At 35.3% G+C, this 22831-nt stretch overlaps 3 protein-coding genes across 15 annotated transcripts; 2 read left to right on the top strand and 1 right to left on the bottom strand.

Annotated features, from left to right (window-relative positions):
• Positions 1-107: 107 nt before the first annotated feature.
• Positions 108-2670, bottom strand: mettl18 (methyltransferase 18, RPL3 N3-histidine). Its single transcript, NM_001145617.1, has 2 exons — positions 2496-2670; positions 108-2226 (listed from the first exon to the last, which is right to left on the bottom strand). Exons 1-2 carry the CDS (start codon positions 2595-2597, stop codon positions 1363-1365), a joined length of 966 nt encoding a protein of 321 aa, NP_001139089.1. The 5' UTR covers positions 2598-2670; the 3' UTR covers positions 108-1362.
• A 646-nt stretch (positions 2671-3316) lies between these two features.
• zdhhc16a (zDHHC palmitoyltransferase 16a) lies at positions 3317-13203 on the top strand. 10 transcript variants are annotated; one of them, XR_015505044.1, is made up of 11 exons: positions 3317-3367; positions 4921-5157; positions 7514-7708; positions 7796-7884; positions 8000-8028; positions 9009-9142; positions 9396-9522; positions 10974-11050; positions 11144-11267; positions 11361-11431; positions 11517-13203. XR_015505044.1 is itself a non-coding variant. In XM_087277713.1 (11 exons), exons 1-11 carry the CDS (start codon positions 3353-3355, stop codon positions 11617-11619), a joined length of 1179 nt encoding a protein of 392 aa, XP_087133839.1. In that variant the 5' UTR covers positions 3317-3352; the 3' UTR covers positions 11620-13203. The 10 variants fall into 10 exon arrangements, 6 of the variants coding, with proteins under 6 accessions (XP_087133839.1, XP_087133838.1, XP_087133841.1 ...); XR_015505043.1 differs by having other exon boundaries at positions 9396-9531; XM_087277713.1 differs by having other exon boundaries at positions 9418-9522.
• A 1122-nt stretch (positions 13204-14325) lies between these two features.
• ubtd1a (ubiquitin domain containing 1a) lies at positions 14326-21702 on the top strand. 4 transcript variants are annotated; one of them, XM_087278149.1, is made up of 3 exons: positions 14326-14601; positions 18757-18984; positions 20082-21702. In XM_087278149.1, exons 1-3 carry the CDS (start codon positions 14520-14522, stop codon positions 20462-20464), a joined length of 693 nt encoding a protein of 230 aa, XP_087134275.1. In that variant the 5' UTR covers positions 14326-14519; the 3' UTR covers positions 20465-21702.
• The last annotated feature ends 1129 nt before the right edge of the window (positions 21703-22831 follow it).

Raw genomic sequence — 22831 nt, 5'->3', positions numbered from 1 at the left:
CAGAAGATATCCCAAGATGCCATTTTAAATTATAAAGAAATCAGTGTTTTTGAAACTAATGAAGACAGCAGAAGTCAATTATTCACATGAATTATTTAGCCGGACATGTTTACTGCTCCAAAATACTTTTTTAATGTTTCTCAAAATAAATTAAATTGTGTATATATTGTGTTCAAAATGGAAAAAGTTTTTGTTTTTTACCGAGGCGTTTGAAAAGACGCAGTAATCGTTAATGAGTAATAGTAATAGTTAATGAGCAGTAATCACAATACCATGACTTGAGTGATGTTTATGCAAGTGTAAAGTTGGGCGATTTGACCTTAAATCAAAATCTTGATTAATTGAACATTTTAACTTCATTAAAATTAATAAATGATTATTTATTTTATTTTTGTTGCCCTCACAGTCCACTGACAGATTTTTTACAGTAAATATGCTTGCATATTACATTTGAGATTTTTAAATGAAGGGTGCATTGATTTTAAAATAACTGAAGTTTACACAGTGTCTACCACCTATGATTATTTATTGAACATCAGTGCTGAACTGAAATTGAACCACATTACCTAAAACAGTCACTTTTTTTCTTGTAAAAAAGTGAAAATGACTTGCACTTTAAGAAGGAAATTTAATTATTTTCAATGTTTTTTAAAAGTATAAAATAAGCCAGATCTCTCCTAAATAAAAAAAAAATCCTGTATGTAATATTTTAAATGGTGCATTTCTTGCATCTTCAGTTAACAAATATTTTATATGTAAAGAATGATTTTATTATAATAGATAACATGACATCTCAAGGCATCTCCGGCGCAGTTTTCAATCATCATCGATGTAGAGCAAACGTGCGATATATAGTAACATTTTTCAAGAGGTTTGTGGGTATACAACCACACGAAGGCTGTGCCGGATCATACACGTGCAGTCGACGCAGAAGCATGAATCAGTCTTAAGAGAGTGGGGTCATGTGACTACACTAAGGAAAATAATCGAAAAATTTGACTTGGAAAAAATTTGATAAATTTTAAGTTCTGAATGTCGCTTTCGATTAATCACCCAGCCCTAACCAAGGGTATCATACTGTCGGAATCTTTTACCGGTCCATGCCTAATGTCAATCCTTGTTTGATATTGGTTTACATGAGAATTAACATGTAAAACATACTATTTATTGCAGATTTAATATTTGTTTTAAGTAACATTTTTCAGAATGTTTCATCCAAATAATTCCAGTTTTTCGCTCTATCAATTGTTCTTGTAGCAAATCACAACATGGGTTCCTATAGCCAATGCATTTGACCTAAAAGGATGGATGTCCAATTTCTTGTTTACTCACACCATAATAGCAGACACATTAACACGTCTGTCACTTTTTGAATGACAGCGATACAACATGTCTCTTCAGGCCTTCCTCCACATCCTTCAAATACTTGATCTGAAATGCATTCTTCTCCTCCACAAAGTTCTCGAACATATGAAGGCCACCTCCTACTCCAAAATAATGAGACTTTGTTGCTAAATAAACATTTCCATTCCTGTCAAGCAGATCAGTAAACACGCTATGAAGAGAAGCGTAATAGTCTGTGTTGTATATGGTTTCTGAGGTGAAGATAATGTCATACTTTGGCACTGAGGCTTTCTTTTGCATAAGTGCAAGAAAAGAGTTCCAGTCACCTGAGAAGAAACCACAATGATCTAGTAATTCCTGTGACGAATTTAAAGATTTCCTCTTAAGCGGTGGGCTGCTATCATCATCATCATCCTCATCATCTTCTTCACAGTTGAGGAACACATTTGGTATTGTTAACTGCTCTATCACAGTGCTGTTGTAATCTTGGAAGTCGACTCTGATGGCTCCTCTCTTCAATGCAAGTATGCCAAGTAAACCTGCACCACAGCCCAAGTCTAACACCCTTTTTCCTGAGAAAACCTCTCCTTCATTATCAATGTACTCAAGGAGATCATAAGTACATTCCCATATCTTCAGTCCACCTTCATAGACTCCAGAGATGAGGTCGGAGTTTTGTGTCAATGTTTTGGCCAGAATCTCCTCACTGTCCTCTTTTTCACAGGACGTCTTCTCAAACACTGATTCATTCAGACAAAGTAGAGGAGGCAGAGACCCTATGGTGATGGTTTCAGGTACCCAGTTTTCAATTTTGGAGAGAGGATTCAAGGAAGGTTTGTGTTCGAGAGCATCCTTCAACTTTAGGACAGTTGTACTGGTTTTCTGAAAAAAACAACAACAAATATATATATATATATATATATATATATATATATATATATATATATATATATATATATATATATATATATATATAGTATGACCTTTTGACGTGTATTGTGACCCACGGTTTGCTTATTCATTCTTGCATCGTACTATTAATCATTTGGTTTAATGGAGAAAATACTTTTGAAGCATAGTTTTATATTAAAGTAAGCTCTTTGCAGCATTAGCAGAGATGGCTAAGCTAAGTTAATGATAAATAATCTCACCGAGCACTTTAGATCCACATCTTTTGCTTTGTCGCTTTTATTTTCTTTATCATCCGTTTCTTCTGTCACTAATGGAATATCGAAGTTAAAACTGAATGCCATGTTTCTGTTTTTGCTCCCGTGGTAAATTAGCACGTGTAAGCTACTGTCGTTCGATTCTTCAACGAATGGTTCTTTTGAGTCGGATCTTTACAATGGAATCGATCCGAGGTATTTGAACAGCATTTTTACAAATATATTTTAATAGAGAGATATACATATGGTTTAGTATTGTATATTTGTTTAATTAACAACCTGTTTTAAGTTATTTATAAAACTAATATAAAATGCCTTTATAATAAAATAATTTAAAACATGATCGCAACCATCTTGGAAAAATGTATTACTACTAGGCACATTCAAGAAACAGGCAATAAACGACAATATAACTATTATTGATAGTTGTTTGAACATTACAATAGCTTCAGTTTACTCAAACATACAAACGGAATTTTTTTAAAGAACAAACTCGCACTAGGAAACATGATTGCTGAATTGTTTTGTGAGCCGTTTGTTTGGTTTAAACAAGTTATTCAAAAGAACCGATTCGCCACTATGATTTGTTCATTAATCAAACTACAATTCCCATGATTCTTTTCTCTAACTGTGCAAATATTGGGAAAATAATATCTGATCTACCGTTAATTAATTGCGTATCTTATTCTATAATATAATTTTTGATTACTAATAATATAAAAATAGACATTATGAAAAACATTAAAAGTTATTTTTGCTAATCGCACCGTAAACTCCAATACCCAGAATTCCCAGCGTGACAGCTCACTCACATCGCAGCGCGTCAGACAGACAGACAGCAGATGAAATCAAAGGGGGTAAAAACAACTGCTTCCATTTATTTTCTCCATCTGTCTCCCGAAATAATCAGCGGTATCATGAGTTGAGTTTATCCCAATTTTAGGACAAGATCGAGGGAAGGTAAGATTACCTATGTAACGTACACACATAGCTTATACATTTCTGAAACGGAAAGCTTTGTGATGTTAGCTCTTGCATTTTGATTCTGTCAGGTCTAGGGTTTAAATATTACTGATTTTGTTTTCAACATCAAAGATTCTAAAATGTTTTAATGTCATAAATGTTTTGTTGTTGCTGTTGTTCTACAAAGATCGTTTAATGATCTGTTCTTAAAAATATTATTGTAAACATCTGAAGAATCCCTTTCCTCTGAAAAGAATCATTGTGGAATTAAAAGGTTCAATGAACGATAAAGGTTCTTCATTGAACCATCAATTCCAATAAATAATGTGATATTTCTTCTCATCATTGATGTAGATAGATAGATAGATAGATAGATAGACAGACATACAGATAGATAGATAGATAGATAGATAGATAGATAGATAGATAGATAGATAGATAGATAGATATTGTATATTCTCCCTCAAATTTAACACATCTAATAACTAAAAATGTATCACCATATAATATATTTTTGTTGTCATTTTAAAGGCACATACACACAGTCTGTCACTGAGATTATAGTCTGTTCATGTCATTGGGGGAGGTGTATGATGTTGGCTATTTGTCCAATAATCTCACAGTGTCTATTGCCCACTTTAACTGTCACATTTCTTTTTGCTTGTGTATGTATTTGCCTCATTAACATTGTTACATCATTTGGGTGGTGTTTCCTCCCCATTTACTCTTTTGAACGGAATGTAGACAATCCAGATTTGTTGTTGATTGTTGTGAATGGTAGATCTTTGTGAATTGTACTATGTCTAGGCATGCAGTAAAACAGTTATGAACATTGTTGAATTCTATCTGTGAAAACACCCCCATCATTCACAAATTCAGTGATTTAAACTTCACTTTTAAAATACATTTAAACAATTTTTATTCGTCCCTGGTCCTGGCTACATCTTTGAATGGAACTGAGATGTTTATATTATCTCAAGTTCCCAATCTGTGACTCTTAATGGGATGGTTTGAAACCTTCTAGTAAGATTAAAGGTCTGATTATCACCAGTCCAAGGGAAGGCGTATTAGTCACTGGCCTAACTATGCCTGTTTTATTGTAGACTTAAGTAAACTTATAATGGGCAGCAGGTCTGCATTGTTAACCAACAATGACGTAAAGCATGCTGCCTTCTACAAACTGTAGACAATAAAGCTAATCCATCTTTTAAATCTTTGTGATATGTCAGATAATCCTCAGGTATCAGGAAACTAAACCATGCTTGGATTATTGGTTTGGATCAGTCCACAGCAACTGCTTAGGTGGATACTTTGTTAATCTAATTGGCTTACAAGTTCAACTCCTGGGGAATTGTCCATGAGAAAATTGCAGGCTGTAGGAACCTGCTTGTGCCGATTTTCAGGAATTTGGAACAGGTTATGAAAGGATTTCATCTGGTCTTTGCAGGGGCTGAACATGCATCCCTGCTCTTCTGTCCTGCACCTGCTGCTGAGATGCATGCGCGGGTGTTGCAGACACACTCGAAGTCGCGTGCCCAGAAGACTGAGGAGACATGTCAGCTATATCAGACTCATCTTCAAGTCCCTTTATTTTAACTCGCTCACTAACTCTGATGTGGTGACGGACTCCATTCTTGAACCAGTGTTTTGGATGGTGGAGGTTGTCACACGCTGGTTTGGAATGGTAAATCTTTCTTTACTCATATAGTATCATTAATTGTTTTTTTATGTTTGCAAATATAAAAGCTATTTAATAGCACCACTTTTATGCTTTTTCAGATGTTGCTAATTTTGTTTTTGATGCCTCCTATAATAGGGTTACATTAATCCAATAGGGTTACATTAATCCAAGTTTTCTTATAATATACATTTCACATCATATCATTTCTTTAGGACTCTAAAACATTTCCTACTTTCTCAACCTTTTTCATAAGCCTAATTCATGATTCTCATAAGTCTAATCTAAAGTTTTCACAAGCCTTCTCTGCACTGATTGGTCTGATGGCCCAGGCTGCTGTTATTGGTCTTATATACTGTCCTGTAGGGCTGCACTATATTGGAAAAAACTGACATTGCGGTATTTAGTTTTTCTGCAATATATATTGCGATATGATTTTACTAGATGACCTTACTTTGGAAAGATCCATAACTCACATGTTTTGAACTGTGTGATTCTGGTTTATTATAATCATAACTTCAGATTGTAAATTCTTTAATGTGACTTTCAGATATCAATGCTGAAACAATATATTGTGCAGCCCTACTATCTTGTTATAGTAAAGAAAAAAAGTGGCAGAAATAAATCTTGATGGACTAAATGTTCATTAATTTGTCTGAATTTTAAATCGGGACGATTCCTCCATCCTTACTGATTGAACAGCAATTTTTGCTAATGATTTTATTGTATCAGTTCAAACTAGGACTGTACGATATGAAAAAAATCTAACATTGCAATATTGATTTATTCTGCAATATGTATTGCGATAGAAATACAATTTCAATAAATGACATGAATAACTATTTGGAATGTATTTATAATTAAATAGATTGATTGGGATGATTCTGTATAGGAGTGCACAAAATATAATAAACAATCTACAAGCATAGATATATCCGATAAAGAAAAAGATCAAATTAATAAAACATGGTTTTATTGTTTTCCGAGGATTCAAACTGTATTAAGGTATATAGTAAATTAAAAATAAAATCTAAAATAATACCACATGTCTGTTTTATAAACAATTCAATAAAATTAACTGTTAATAATTTGTCAAAGTTACCAATGGTACAATTTCTTATGCCTGAATGCTTTTTAAAACCCTCACACAGTCACAGGCCGCAAAAACACTTGCAAAATAATCATTTATAATCCAGACTCAACCTTGCATATATCCTGCGATGTGGCTGTTGCGAATGATCACATTGTGATGTCAATGCTGAAACTATATATTGTGCAGCCCTAATTCAAACCCGAGTCTGATGATCTGTCATTGGAAGATTTTAGTTTAAAACCAAATGAATTTTTTTGGGGCTGTTCAAAGTAGTTGTTGTTTGCAGGCAGGCAATGAAGGCTATAGACTGGCATTATCCAAACTATTTTACATTACTTTAACAAATGTACAAAGATCCATTTTAAAAGTGGAACTAGGATTGCTGATTCTTGAAGCTTTTTTTTTTTTTTACTTTAGGAGACCATAGTGAACATCTTTAAAACTTTGCACACCTTTTACATTTACAAACTGCTACATTGCACCATGTATTAAAATGATTATCTAAAAAGAGCATAATAGAGATATTATGTCCATGTTTTAAGTAATCAAAATATGGAAACAATGCATTAAGGGTGCATGTACACCAATGTGTTTTTGCAATGCTAAAAATGCCAGCTCTTTTCTATAAACGCTCAGCTGCAACTGCAAGAGCTTTAAAGAAATGCTAAGTGCTGACACTTTGCGTAAGCACCTTCCTATGCTAGTGCTGTTTAAAAAACGTGGCACTTCCATTAAGTGTGCGAATTATACATTGAGGATCAGGGGGGTCAACTTTTTCGGTAATGTTAGCTTGTGTAATACATGCTTCAGCGAATCAAATCTATGTATGTATTGAAATTGCATCTAATTTATTAATAAAATATACTTAAGTGTTCAGTGTTTTGTGGAAGAGGCAATGAGTAAGAGGAAAATAGTTAATTCTGACCTGATTAACTATTTTCAGCTTACTTTAGGTCAAACTATACAAACTTCACATCCAATTTGACTTTACTTTTAGTCTTTATGTAGAAACATACACCTAATTTATGAGAAATCAATATTATGAACTCTTACGGTGCTCTAAATCTGCTGGTTTTAGACTGTTCAATGACTTTTTTCTCACATAGACTGATTGGTATGATTATGCATTCACAATGGTATGGTCAAAGGGTGGTAAAATGCATATCTACTATTTTAATTATTAACATTATTATTTAAAATACAGATCAGAGCGAACTTTTTCTCAGACTCAAAGGGCTGACAAGCACCACTTTTTTCTTTTCTCTTCAGGTTTTTGTGTTTTTAGTAGTAGCTCTTACCAGTTCTGTGGTTTTCATCGCTTACTTCTGTCTTCTACCGTTGGTCCTGCACACATATTCTCCTGGATGGATGATATGGCACATCTGTTACGGGCACTGGAATTTGGTCATGATAGTCTTCCATTACTACAAGGCCACAAAAACTCCCCCTGGATACCCTCCAAAGGTTCAGATGATCTATTACACATGCCAAACTAGCAAAACGGATGTGTGTGTTCAGTGTCATTCATGCTTTTTTCACAATATTTTTTAGATGAAAACTGACGTCCCATTTGTGTCTGTCTGTAAAAAGTGCATCATTCCTAAACCAGCACGAAGTCATCACTGTGGTATCTGTAAAACGTAAGTGTAACACTGTCTTCTGTGTGACTTATAAAATGAAATTAGTGGCTCAGTGTCTTTGCATTTTTGTTCTAGCATATACTAACATCCCTCTGTTTTTGTTCTCTTTCTCCAGATGTATACTAAAAATGGATCATCATTGCCGTATCCTTTGTAAATCACCATACGACTTAAGAACAAGCGTCGACTTAACTTGCTATGTAATATACACAGTTAAATAGTTAGATGGTTCACCCAGTGTGGTGTTTATTCAGTCATCATTTATTCATACTTGTGTTGTTCTAAAACCTGCATATGCAAGTTAAATGGACAGCTTTTATGATTGTTTAATAAGGCTTTTGCATTATTTATTATAATGACATGGAAAAGAAGTATCAGCACAGTTTTAGTATAGTTCAGCAGTGGGGAAGTATACATATTAGTGGCGTAATGTATCACAAATCTTACGGTTTGGATCACTTTATTGTTTTTTAGTCACGTATTGGCCCATTTTTCGGATCAGCCAAAAAGTGAAGCAGACAACTGGAATGTAACTTCCATTTAACTAGGTTAATTAGGTTAACTAGGCGGGTTAGGGTAATTAGGCAAGTCATTGTAAAACAATGTTTTTTTTCTGTAGACTATTGGAAAAAAATTGCCTAAAGAGGCTAATAATTTTGTCCTTAAAATGGTGTTTAAAAAAATATTATCAGACATTAAGTGAAAATTTCTTTGCTCTGTCAAACATCATTTGGGAAATATTTAAAAAAAGAAATAAAAATGTAAAGGGGGGCTAATAATTCTGACTTCAACGGTAGATAGATAGATAGATAGATAGGTAGGTAGGTAGGTAGGTAGGTAGGTAGGTAGGTAGATAGATAGATAGATAGATAGATAGATAGATAGATAGATAGATAGATAGATAGATAGATAGATAGATAGATAGATAGATAGATAGTAATATACACAAAATAGAGGTGGTTAAGAATGGAAAAAATGTGAGTAAGTGGCAATGTAACTTAAATTCGAATTGAACGAATATTCAAAGTAAATTAAATTGATTAAATTGGGTGAGATTTTTTTTAACAACAGATACTATTGATTGTTTTTCCTTTGTAGTTTTTTCCTTAATTACATCGTTTCAGCTTGGCTTAACAACTGTGTTGGTCATTTCAATCATCGTTACTTCTTCTCCTTTTGTCTCTTTTTGACTTTGGGCTGCATGTACTGTAGCGTCAGCGGTCGGCATCTCTTTATCGATGCATACAATACTATAGATGTAAGGCTGTGTTCTTTTTTAATGCATTTGATGCTTTGATTTTGTGCTTTTCCATTTTGCTCATTTAGATTTTTATTGTCATAGAAGTTTAAATCTTTCCCTTTCTTTTGCTTAAACTTGTAAAACACCTCTGTAGGCTTTATTTTGAATCTCTATTTATTCATATGAAATGGTGTTTAACTTTTATCCTTTTGAATAGTTGTGTCTCTTCTTTTCTCTAAATCATGGGATGTGGGTTTGTCTTAACTTCCAGCTGTCTCTCTGCTATTCCATAGCAATTGAAGCATTTGGAAGCAGAGAAACAGGGTGTTCCAGTGACGGGGATTGGGTTGCTCATTGGCATTGTCCCGTCAGCAGGTGTGGCTGGGAAGGCAGTACAGGTGGCTCAGGTTATTGTTTCTACTTCTGTCTTGGCTTTGGATCTGCCTTTCTTTATCACATTATGTGATGCTCTTAAAACAAACAAGATTCTATAAACGCCAACAAATTATTTCTGACCTTCCTTATCCCGCTTCTAACAGCACACAGTTAAATTAGTATTACTTACTGACACTGCTTTTGTCACAATTGGATGAGGGTGGATTTACTAATGAACTTTAGACTCTTTAAGCTCTAATAGGTAAGAACTTATATTTCCATTTGGAACAATGAATCGAGAAAGTGTTTAATTACGGTCTTATTTTTTATTCTTGAATAATGTGTTCATGTCCATAAACATGTTTTACAAATAAATAAATAAATAGTTTTATCTGAAATGTATATATTTACATATATCAAAAGTGTTTTAAAATTCTAACAAACTTCTTCATTGTAACGTATGTAATTTCCAACTTTTATTTTGTTAGCCAGCCCTCTTTTACTGAAAAATATATATAAACATACTCACCGGCCACTTTATTAGGTACACCTACTAATACCTTGTCGGACCCATTTTTGCCTTTTGAACTGCCCTAATCCTTCAGCATAGCTTCAACAAGCTGTTCATGTTGTTGACGCCAAATTCTGACCCTACCATCCGAATGTTGCCGTAGCAATCGAGACTCATCAGACCAGGCAGAGTTTTTCCAATCTTCTATGGTCCAATTTTGGTAGGCCAGTGCAAATTGTAGCCTCTGTTTTCCATCCTTAGCTGACAAGAATGGCACCCTGTGTGGTCTTATGCTGCTGTAGCCCATCCGGCTCAAGGTTGGATGTGTTGTGCGTTCAGAGATTCTCTTCTGTATAACTTGGTTGTAACGAGTGGCTATTTGAGTTACTGTTGCCTTTCTATCAGCTCGAACCAGTCTGGCCATTCTCCTCTGACCTCTGGCATCAACAAGGCATTTGCACCCACAGAACTGCCGCTCACTGGATATTTTCTTTTTTTCCAGACCATTTTCTGTAAACCCTAGAGATGGTTGTGCATGTAAAATCCCAGTAGATCAGCAGTTTCTGAAATACTCACACCAGCCCGTCTGGCACCAACAATCATGCCAGGTTCAAAGTCACTTAAATCAGCTTTCTTCCCCATTCTGATGCCCGGTTTGAACTGCAGCAGATCGTCTTGATCATGTCTACATGCCTAAATGCATTCAGTTGCTGCCATGTGATTGGCTGATTAGGAATTAGCATTAACAAGCAGTTGGGCAGGTGTACCTAATAAAGTGGCCGTTGAGTGTAATACAAAGTAGTCCTAATACATTACGTAAAAAGAGTAACCTGGATTACATTTAATAACTAATCATTCTAGTGTGTTATTTGTAAAAAGAATATATTTATAATATGTATTATTATGCTATATATTTGAAATAACAGAGAATCTTTTTGTCCTCTCATTCTGTGCTGGACACAGGAGGTTTCGCAACCTCCGTACACCTACAAGGACAGAATGTTTCACAAGAGTGTTATCTACATGTGGGTCCTTACAAGGTACGCAATTTACAGAGGCTGTTCTTTCATAAGTCTTTTTTATTATTTCTGTAGACTTGCATGTTTTGTAATGTTTGCTGTGTTTTCCATCAGCACTGTGTCTGTCGCTCTTGGAGCTCTCACTCTGTGGCACGCTCTACTCATCACCCGTGGAGAAACCAGCATTGAGCGCCATATAAACGGCAAAGAGGCCAAACGTTTGGCTAAACGTGGAAGGGTGAGAATGCATTGAGAGTCATTCAAAATTGCCCTTTTGACTGTTTGACCTGTTATTCTGTTTATTTTAATCTACAACTACAATTGCTTAAAGGTCTACCGGAATCCTTTCAGTTATGGCAAACTAAACAACTGGAAAGTGTTCTTTGGTGTAGAGAAGAGAAGGTGAATTGACCTATATTGCATCCTCTTCATGTAATTCTGCAGTCTGTAAGCTGTGGTTTCATTTCAGTTATGCTTTTCTCCACAGTCATTGGCTGACACGTGTTCTCTTACCCTCTGGACATGCTCCTTACGGTGATGGACTGACATGGGACATTTACCCTCTTAAAAAAGACATGATGCCAGTTTGAGATTTGAAAAGACTTGACAGTGTGAGTTAATGATGCCAGTCTCACCCGCTGTGCCAAGGCTGAATGCAGAACCAGAACCCGGAGAACACAGGAGTCTGAAGAGCCCAGATTTACCCAGTGATCTCAGGCCCCGTTTACACTAGTGCGTTTTAGTTTTAAAACGGCGTTTTAGAATGAAAACGATCCGCGTCCACACTCGCGTTTTACCCAGCGTTTCTGAACTGCTCTCCGTCCACACCAAAACGCTGAAAACGCACATCACGTGACCACACACACACACTTTGGCAATCGCTGGAGCCCATCTACCCAGATGAGAGCTCTGCTAGTCGGACTTCTCATCAAGCATCTCCCGCTGGATCTAATCTCACTATATTTATTAAACGTGATATTTCATTCATCTTGTTGTCTTTATCTAACGACATATTCCCTGACTTTCGTCACTGGAATCTATTACTTGTTCTCAGGTAACGTGTTTTGGCTGAGCGCAAAGATAAGTTAATGATTAATGTAACCACGTAGCCTACATTCTGTATATTGACTGATCGCTTGCCTTTATTTCCTATAATGTATACACTTATTGTATGTTATACTTTTATAATGGCCATTATCGATTATTAAAACTGATATTCAGCAAAAGAGAGGGTGTGTTTCGTATTTTCACTGAAATTGAAAGGAGGCAGTTGTTATCGGCTCCGTTTTGTTATAAATATGCACACAGTGAAGATGACGCTCGTGCAGCACGGCGTCTCAACATTTCTGCTGTCTGTTTAGTTGTTAAAAATAAAAATAGGCAGTTCCTTATATCAAGTTTACATTTTAGTGTTGAGAAAGTGAAACAACGTAGCCAAGGTGATGTGAATGAAGTTATAAAGTACACTGTTCCCTGTGAAGATTGACGCGTGTCCTCGGTATGTTTTCCATATCAAACTGAGAAGAAGAGATGCAGCCTTGTTCAAACTAGCGAAGTCTGAACTTACACGGAGAAGATTCAGGACTGAACTGTGTGTTAGGCTACTTAATATTGAGGAAAAGCCCCAATCAGAGAGGCGAATGTCTGCAGCCCCGCCTCCGTTTTCAGATGTCTCCGTCTTTCCCCATCCACACTGAGACGGAGCAGCAGCGTTTTAGAATGAAAACGGCCTCTCCAGCGTTTTCGAAACGCTCCGTTTTCGGCGCTCGAGAACTCCGGCGTAGTGTGGACGGATGGCGTAACCGTAGCAAAACTTATGCGTTTTCAAACTAAAACGCATTAGTGTAAACGGGGCCTCACTCAATGACTTTTGCTCTTTCTGGCCAAATGAAAGGGCTGTCCTCAAAAAATACCCTACATTTTTTGGATGTTTTCTATCATTTTTTTAAATAATGAAATCCATGGCAGTTGTCTGTGCTATCAGTGGAAGATAATGTGCTTAAAGCAGGGTTAGTAACCTTGTAGGGCTTATGTAAATAGTATTTTTAAATCTTTATTTATGACATGTACAATATCGCTATTTAAATGCACTGAAATCCATTTCCAAAGTCAACCATGTCTGAAAACTTCCCTAGGATTTTATTACATTTAAAATAAATGTTTTTTTCACAGCACTTCTTGGTAAAATGTTTTACAGTTTTTTGTAATTTAAGTGTCTTGTATTTAGCTTTTTTATATACACTCCATTTATTTTGCATTGCTTTACAATAAATATTACTGCCTTTAGATGGCAGTGTATAATCATTTTATAATATCAGGTTTTGTCACGATATTCCACTAAAAGGATATTTAATATGTAACAGATATAACACTAACTGTAGATGTTTTGTGCTTTGGAAAAAATATATAAATTTATTTACATTAATGTTTAATCTATTTTTTATCTAATTTTATCTACCTAATATTTTATTATTAATGAATTACTATAATTTTATTTTGCTTAATTTAATTATTATTAAAGTTGACCAAATCTGTAAAAGATGACCTTAATGTCAGCTTAAAATTAATTAGTGGCTAAATAATTCATATGGTTTGTTTTTAAGCTTTAGTAACACTTACTGTAATCAGAATAATGGTTTTTATAGTTCAGTGAATCTACATTCTGACTTTTTTTTGTATCAGACAGCTTGAATAATATGTTTCTTTATTTAACCAGATAAAAACCCATTGAGCTCAAGATAAGTATAAGTATTTATAAGTATTTAGAACCAAGTGTACATCAAAGACCCGCGAAGAAATGAAAGGTATATTATTGAAAATGATTTAGTACAATACTGAAATCAAAAGCAGACAAAACGTCAATGAAGACGCGGCAGATCATCCAAAATGCTACAAAAAAAAGCAATGAATAATTTGTGAACATTATAGGCGAGATTATTTTTCAAAAAGCACATTATTCCAAAACTGCTTTACAGAACCTAAATAAAGAAAACAATCATTTATATTTATCAAAATCGCTTACGGTAATGTACACGAGCGCCCTCTAGCCACGGTTTTACCACCTCACCGATTTCATCACTTCATGTCTTCATGTTTATTTTTCAGGTATTTGAATGTCTGCGTTTACAAGGATATGGGATATATCTTTTGTGTTACGAGACTTAAATATCAAGTTCCAAATATCAAGGACTTACTAATAATAGCCTAGCAGTCGGTTGATAGCATTAGTCTGATAACTTTGTCTTTGTGGAGGGTTTGCTGATCAGCTTAAGTCACATGTCGACTCAGCGGAAAACAACGAGCTTGTGTCTCTCCTCAGACACCAGTACATCTGACAACAGAAAATAGGAGTATATTAGTTAGACACAATCTTTCTTCTGGAACGGCCAAATATCACTTGCTGACGTCACTGCCTTTTGGTTTGGATAGAAATGCATGTATTCGGTGGCTGTCAGGCGTGGGGGGCTTGGTCCTGATGGTAGTTTGAGGGATGGGAAGTTGTTTTGGAGTGATCCGTCAAAGGTCTCGCCTGTCCTCCAGAAATGCACCCAGCAACGGCAACAAACGAGGAGGTAAGATTTAATCTGCTTGCAATTCAGAATCGGACGACCTTGAGCGATTATGTTTGCAAATAGTGTAAAATTTTCTGATGAGAAACTTTGTCATACTCCCAAGTCACAGCCTTGTCCAGCTTGTTGGAAAATGTATAACTATGAAAGACGTCACGCCATAAAACTGGGTATTTTTAGTCTTCTAGATGCCACAGAGCTTGAAATATCACTCAATCAATATGAAACTCCCTGTAAAGACTCGGTTATACTCAGTTATATAAAAATATATATTTGCTGTTTGTTCAAACTACTTATTTAGAGTTGAAACAACACAATTATTGAGGTTTATGGGACAACTTGATTGTTGTATGTTCAATGCACTTAAATTTGTACAAACTAATAAATTATATTAATTCTTTTTTGTTGTCACAACACAAATCAATTGTGTGTAAATCAGCATATTTTACAGTGCACAGAGAAATGTTTATATTATTTAAAAAAACATTTTTGACGTTAATTACCTTATAAGTTAAATAAATAATTTTTATTTCATGATTAAATCATTTATTTTGTTTAGTTTGCTATTAAATATATTGATTTTACTGCTATTAATAGTTACGTATATTATTTTACTTTTATTTTCTTTTTATTTAATTGATGTTATTGTTGTATCATTTTATTCTTTAAAATCATATATTTTTATTATCTAAAATTTTTTTTGTTGGGCGTCCAAATCTCATAGACAACCTTTAGATAATCTTTTAAATGGCAGTTAGAGAAATTCTGAATTATTTCACAATTGCATAACTCACAAGATTAAACCCATGGGTAAAATAAAATATAATTCTGAGGCGTGTGAAAGATGTTTTGACTCAGTGAACATGTTTTCTGAATGAATTTTGATGACATGTTGGACATTATATAAACTTTAGAAGGAATTTTGGATTACTTGCTTATTTTGATATTAAAATGTTCTTCCTTTACCTAGAAATCCTTTATTATCGAGCCATCTGAGATTAGACGTATTTGAACTGGCTGGGTGCACCTGCTTGGGGCAATCCTGGGATTTACAGTTTATTTATGACCGTCCCTCCTGGTCCGAAATAGAGCTGTCTGTTGTGAAAAGTCACTCACAGACATAAACCCAAGCCAGAGATTGCAAACACAGGAGCTATTTCCTGCATACAAGCTATTTAGGACACTCGCTTTTGATTTATATTCGTGTAGCAGTTATTTTTAGTTTTAGAAAAAAAGGTGATGGTCATGTGCAGTTTGCAAGAAACTGTACTAAGCTGCTAGTGAGTGTTAGACACCGTGTAGTACACGTGTAATTGATTATTCCTCAACCTCCGCATGAAGTCATAGGAGCGACAGTGCGGCAGTCCTTTAACTTTTTACTGATTGAAGGAATAAGGGACCGTTCTGATCATGGGAGTTGCAAACTCAAGAGACTATCGACCAACCATAACAGTAGTGCTGAAAAGTAAGTAACTTTAGCAGTGTGCAAGATAAGATTGTTTATAAGATATCTTTTGATTATTAGCCTAAATTTAAAGAAATTATTGGTTATTTTTTAATTACCTTTTTGGTCATGCTAGCTTATCTTTTTTTGTTTGTTTGTTTGTTTGTTTTAAATAGTTTTGTCTTCTTTCTGTCATACCAATGTTCCTTGACCTGAGACATTCGTACTTTTGCTGCTTGTTCAAACTACTTATTTAACATAAATTGAAACAATATAATTCTTAAGATTTTTGGGGGACAACTTAATTGCTTTATGTTCAATCCACTTAAATTTGTAAAAACGATTAAGTTTACTTAATCGATTTGTTTTGAAACAACATGATGGAATTGGTTGGAACCCAGCATTTTTACAGTGTGTTAGCAAATTAAATGAACATTTAATCTCCTGTATTTAGTAATTGAAAAGGATTTGCACAACAGCAAGATGTCAGATGGACTAGCTGATTTGTAGCCCAGTAATACTTTAAATGTGTGTTGTACATGCTAGTCTATTACAGATTGCCTTACACAATGGGCTTCAATACTGTATAAATCACAATATAGTTTTTTATTGTTGTTTTAATAATGGTATGTTAACTTAAAGTCTAACCTATTTTATTTGAATGTATTTTTTCCATTCAGTGTTCAACTCTAAATTGTGAATATGCTGGTGTGTTTGTTTTGTGACATTCTGCTCATGTAAACTGTCATCCTGGAGTGATGCATGATGGGAAAGAAGCCACCAAATCCTGTTTTGCATCACCCGATTAAAGCTTTAATCTCAGACACTATAAATAATTTGTTTTTCTCCGGTGTATCACATTGAGCGCTTTGACTCCATAGCAGGTTTGGTTGTGATTGATTCAATGTAGCTACGGTATCCTATATTGCATGTTATGCAATTGTCACGTTTTGTTTGTGTACACATGATTCAGCCACTGAGCCAATAGACTTCTTCCAAAAGGGATTTCCCTTTGGCCCACATGTGCTCTTCTGTTTAGTTGGCATTAAGCTGTTGGACTGTTGGGATTTAGCTTGTGGTTTTGATGCAGATTTGCACTGCATTACTACATTTAATCCACAAGGGTTCATAGTTCATTTAAAGCACAAGTAGTCATTAAAGTAACATTTAAAGGGACAGTTCACCTAAATATGAATTTGATTCACTATTTGCATGCCCTTAAATGGTTCTCATCTATTATGAGTTTATTTATTCTGTCGCTGGAAACCTGTTTTATATGAGTAAATGTACATGAGTAATTCTCCTATTAGTTTGCAATATTAATTGTATTATATTTATTTATTTATAATGTATTTATTTTAGTTAGTTAGTTAGTTAGTCACTTTGTTAGTTAGTTTGTTAGTTAGTTAGTCAGTCAGTCAGTCAATCAGTCAGTCAGTCAGTTAGTTAGTTAGTTTGTTTGTTTGTTTGTTTGTTAGTTAGTTAGTTTACTTATTGTTTTAATTATTTTTTCATTATTGTTTTTATCAATGTGGTTTATGTTAATGTGATGTAATCCTATACTTTATCCCCTGGTTTCACAAACAAGGTTTAAGGCTAGTCAGGATTAAATTTCTTGTTCAAGCTGTCTCAACTCAAAATAACTTGCGGTGAGATATCTTTAAATAGATCAGTGTCGTTTTTTTGTCTCCAGGTGCACACCAGTTATAAATTTTTCTAAGGCCATTATTATAAATGTGGCTTAAATAGCCTAATTTATCTAAGGCCTAGTTTTGACTTAATCTAAACCCTGTTTGTGAAACTGGGCCTATTTGTTGTAATATATGTGTATGTGAATGTGTGTGTATTCCTTTTGAATGTGCAGTATATACAGAACATCTCACACAATCAAAAGGAATACACACATTTCAGAAAAGAATGCTGGAAACTGGTAGCCATTACCATCCATAGTAGTATATTGATAAAAATTAGCTGAAAATACTGTGTAAATCAATGTCTATCAGTTTTATTCAATATTTATTTATGTAATATCTCTTAAATGCACAGCTTTATGATTGATGAAGCGTTAGATGAGCTCAGATGGGAAATCGGTCTAATATCAGAACTGAGTCTCATTAGGACCAATCCTGTGCTGTCATATACAATGTAGTGTATGCACACAGACTTTTAATTTCAGTCAACCAGCTCCAAGGCTTCAAGTGAATTGTCATCCCTTACAAAATCGCTGCGTTTAAGATCTGATTTCTTTAACAAAGAGCAATCATCACTGCCTGGCTGATATACAATATAAAGTGGGTATCAAACCAAACAACAAGCACTGCATTAAATAATATTTTTCCGCACAATGTCTCTGAAATATAGAAGAGTTTTTGTGCTTGCATGCTGATAATAATGGCGTCTGTGTCTTTTGTCTCTTTTTACAAATGGATATTTAAGTCTATTTAATTGATTATATTGTAATCACAACATAGATGCTGTAAAAGGAACATTATTCAATTGAAAATAGCCACATTAACCGTTCATTGGAAGTTCAACATTGGCTGAAAAACACTAGATGTGCATATAACATAGCCCATTGGTTAGATGGAAGTGATGTTGTTCTAGGTTAGAACCTTTTTGTGAAATATTAAGTGATCCAGATATAAAACTTCAAACTCTTAGTGGATCTGGATGTAACATTTCTACCTTCGCCTGTTTTTTTTCTTCTTCTCTAGGACGCAACGAGCCCCTGAAGAAAGATAAGCCCAAGTGGAAAAGTGACTATCCTATGACGGAGGGCCAGCTGCGCAGTAAAAGGGATGAATTCTGGGATACAGCCCCAGCTTTTGACGGCCGTAAAGAGATCTGGGACGCGCTCAAAGCTGCAGCTGTGGCGATTGAATGTAACGACCACCAACTAGCACAGGCTATTGTAGATGGAGCCAGCATCACACTGCCTCATGGTAAATACTTAACATTTTATAATAGGAGAGAGTTTAAATTATTATTATTTTTTTATCTAAACCAGGAGTTTAAAACTTTTTAGCCCTCGACCCTTAAAATACCAATGCCAGTGACTCGCGACCCCCTATCTTCTCTGAGGGGGTTATAAATATACAAACCTAGCATGCAACAGTGCACACACACCAATAGGCCCAAGTCTATTCTACGTTAATTTTGGAGAACGCCACTCAGAGATCATCAGAAAGTTTGATCTGGTGCCTTGAAATCAATCTGCTGCATCTGACCCCATCGCTGTGTGTTTAATCTAACGTAATGACCCAAGGGGTCACAATCCAATGAAAAAAAAATTGCATGTTGTTTTTTCAATGTAACTACTAACTACTGTTTTATCTTCTATAGGTTATGGATAAAAAAGGGTAATTCAAATAGTTTAATCAAATGAATTTAATTTTAGGAAATCACCAAGCAATCTCTACTTTGGGAACCACTGATCTAGACATTTGATGAATAAATTCAACTTCCAGACACTAGGTCCATTAGCACTGAAAAAGACAGCTATGCCAATACTTCCTCAAAGGTGACACGTCAAAACACATGTCAGTAAACAACATTAAAATGCTATTAAAAGAGTTCTCCAGTCGACAAATAAACTTTTATACATTCAATTTCTCATTAAAGCAGGAAAAACACATTTAAAAGGGTGCCATGGTCCTTCAGTAAGCAAAATAAGTACAACATTTTTTATTAATAGTGTTCAATTAAAGGATCGTCATTCAATTAATCATCTTAGTTTCTTTTCATTTATTTTGATTTTTCAACAAAAAAGAAATTTAGGGTCTGACTGATTGTTCAAAATACATTTCAATAAATTGAAGGAAACTTAGAAGATTAAATGAATGCAGATCCTTTACTTGAATATAACACTGTAAAAAACAAAATGCACAATTCCTTCATGTTGTCCCAACACAAAGCAAGCTAATTGATTTTACTTATTTAAGTGGATTAAACATAAAACAATTAAGTTGTCCCATCAAAAAAAACTCAAGAACTGTGTTGATTCAGCTTATTTAAATAAGTAGTTTGCTTTGCCCTTCAGGATCCCTCATGGAGTGTTATGATGAACTGGGGAACCGCTATCAGCTTCCTGCATACTGCTTGTCTCCACCTGTCAACCTGGTCTCTGAGTGCAACGATCATAATGCGTCTGAAAACGCTGAGCCACAGGAGAAAAAAGAGAAGGAGTTTCAGTTGAAGGTTCGTCTGTCCACTGGGAAAGACCTTCGCCTCAGTGTCACCATGGCCGATTCCATTCGTCAGCTCAAGAAACAGCTCCAAATTCAGGAAGACATTGATACCGCTCACCAGCGCTGGTTTTTCTCTGGAAAGCTTCTTACAGATAAAACCCGCTTACAGGACACCAAGATCCAGAAAGACTTTGTAATACAGGTCATTGTTAGTCAACCTATTGTTACCAGCTAAACACTGTGGACCAGTATTCAGTGAACTAATGTCAATTGTGAAACGCAACCTTTTCTTTTAGGAACATTTATTTATTTTCAAACTTGAGAGGAACTAAAAGGTTAATTGTACATGTTAATATGTGTAAAAGTTGCATGTTGTTTTACAATAATTGGGAGTGTACAGTCACATTCTCAGGTTGTTGTTTACTATAAGTTTAACTGTCCATATCTGTGTACATTATATACTTTGCCTTCTTGGTTATAATATCCTTACATATGTTGTGTGGATATCAATTTCCAGGCTTTGTGGTATCAATTGCCTTGATCCATTCTACCAGGGATGTCCAAACTCAGTCCTGGAGGGCCGGTGTCCTGGAGAGTTTAGCTCCAACACTAATCAAACACACCTTAACCAGCTAATCAAGCTTTTACTAGATATACTAGAGCAGTGTTTCTCAACCACATTCCTGGAGGACCACCAACACTGCATGTTTTGGATGTCTCCTTTGTCTGTCACACCCTTTACACCTCTTTTAGTCTCTGCTAATAAGCTCACGTGGTTGAGAGACACTGTACTAGAGAGTAACTGGCAGATGTGTTCAGCAGGACTCCAGGAGTTCGGACACCCCTGCATTATACAGTTTACTGTCTATTTACAGAGCTTAAGGATCTTTTTTTTAGACAGCATTATGTTATTGCATATTTATAGAACTTTGACTCGTTGAATGGTTGAACAATGGCTGTTGAACAACAACATTCAAACCTTGGTACTGTGTTGGATTATGCATTGAGAGATGTATTTCTTTTTCATTTGTGAAGTACTGACGGGTATTTTTTTTTTTAATCAAAAACTAAATCTAAGCTGAAACTGCTTATTGTTATATTTTAGATAAAAGAATACGAATGGGAGCTAATTGGGAATCTGAAAGAAAAACACTTGTCAAATCTCACTGTCAACATTTCACATGTTTATATTAAATGTGACTTATTTCTGTACAGTGACAAATGTTTAATTTTCACTTTTCTACTGGTTGTATGGAAGGCGTTGACTTCATTGACAAACTGGGTCAAAGGAATAGCTGAAATTAAACTCACATTTGCACAATACCAAGCACCACAGAGATTATTTCATTCCTTTTTTTTTTTTTTTACCTGAAAATGATGTGATGAAATGGTGTTAAATAGCACTTTCAAAACATGTGGATGTAATGTAAATATGTATAGATAAACAACTTATAAAAATTGTTTCTAAAAGAGCTCAGGTTTCTTGTTCATTCATTAATTTTCCTTCGGCTCAGTCCTTTTTTTTCATCATGGTTTGCCACAGCGGAATAAATCGCCAAATCATGCACATACACATACACTAAGGCCATTTAGTTTATTCAGTTTTTTTGGACTGTGGGGGAAACCTGAGAAAACCCACACAAACACAGAGAACATGCAAACTGCACACAGAGATGCCAACTGACCCAGCTGGTACTCAAACCAGTGACCTTCTTGCTGTGGCACCCAGACTGCAACTCTGCACAGGACGTTTGGCCAGAGGAGAAATTGCCGTGCCCAACGGAGCCTGGTTTCCCTGCTGAAAAATCCAGCTTAAACCAGCCTAGGCTGGTTTTAGCTGGTCGACCAGGCTGGTTTTAGAGGGGTTTTGGCCACTTCCAGGCTGGTTTCCAGCCATTTCCAGCCTGGTCTTAGCTGGTTAGGCTGGGAGATGACCAGCTAAAACCAGCTATGTCCAGCTTAAACCAGGCTGTTCAAGCTGGTTTTAGCTGGATTTAGCTGGTCATTTTCCAGCCCGACCAGCTAAGACCAGGCTGGAAACCAGCCTGGAAGTGGCCAAAACCCCTCTAAAACCAGCCTGGTCGACCAGCTAAAACCAGCCAACCAGCCTAGGCTGGTTTAAGCTTGATTTTTTAGCAGGGTTGTCTTGAGGTTTTTTCTTTCACTTTCGTCAAATTGGTGAAGTTTTTTTTCTTGCCACAGTCTCCACTGGCTTGCTTGGTTTGGCACTTGTGGAGCTGCACCGGTAGATTTGCTCTTTAGTGTTTTGACTTCCAGCAGTGAAATTTAAACCTGAACTGAATTAAACTGAACTTCAGCTCTGAAAACTGGACTGACAATACATTGTAAAAGCGATATTGAATTAAACATGAATTGAACTTAATTGTGAGGCGACTGCTGAGCTACCGTGTTGCTCTTGGTTTATTGTTCTTTGTTCTAATCTCAAATTGCCACGTGTGACTTTTATGTCTATTTTATTGTGATTTTTACAAACCACGTTTAATGAAAAATTAATAACCATTTGTTGTTACACTAGGAAACTAGACTGTTGATCAATAAAATTAAAAGAATATATATATATATATATATATATATATGAAGG

Source organism: Danio rerio, chromosome 13 (assembly GCF_052040795.2).
Source record: "Danio rerio strain M-AB ecotype USA chromosome 13, GRCz13ab, whole genome shotgun sequence".
NCBI classification, from domain to species: Eukaryota; Metazoa; Chordata; class Actinopteri; order Cypriniformes; family Danionidae; genus Danio; species Danio rerio.
This window is presented reverse-complemented; position numbering and strand designations above follow the sequence as displayed.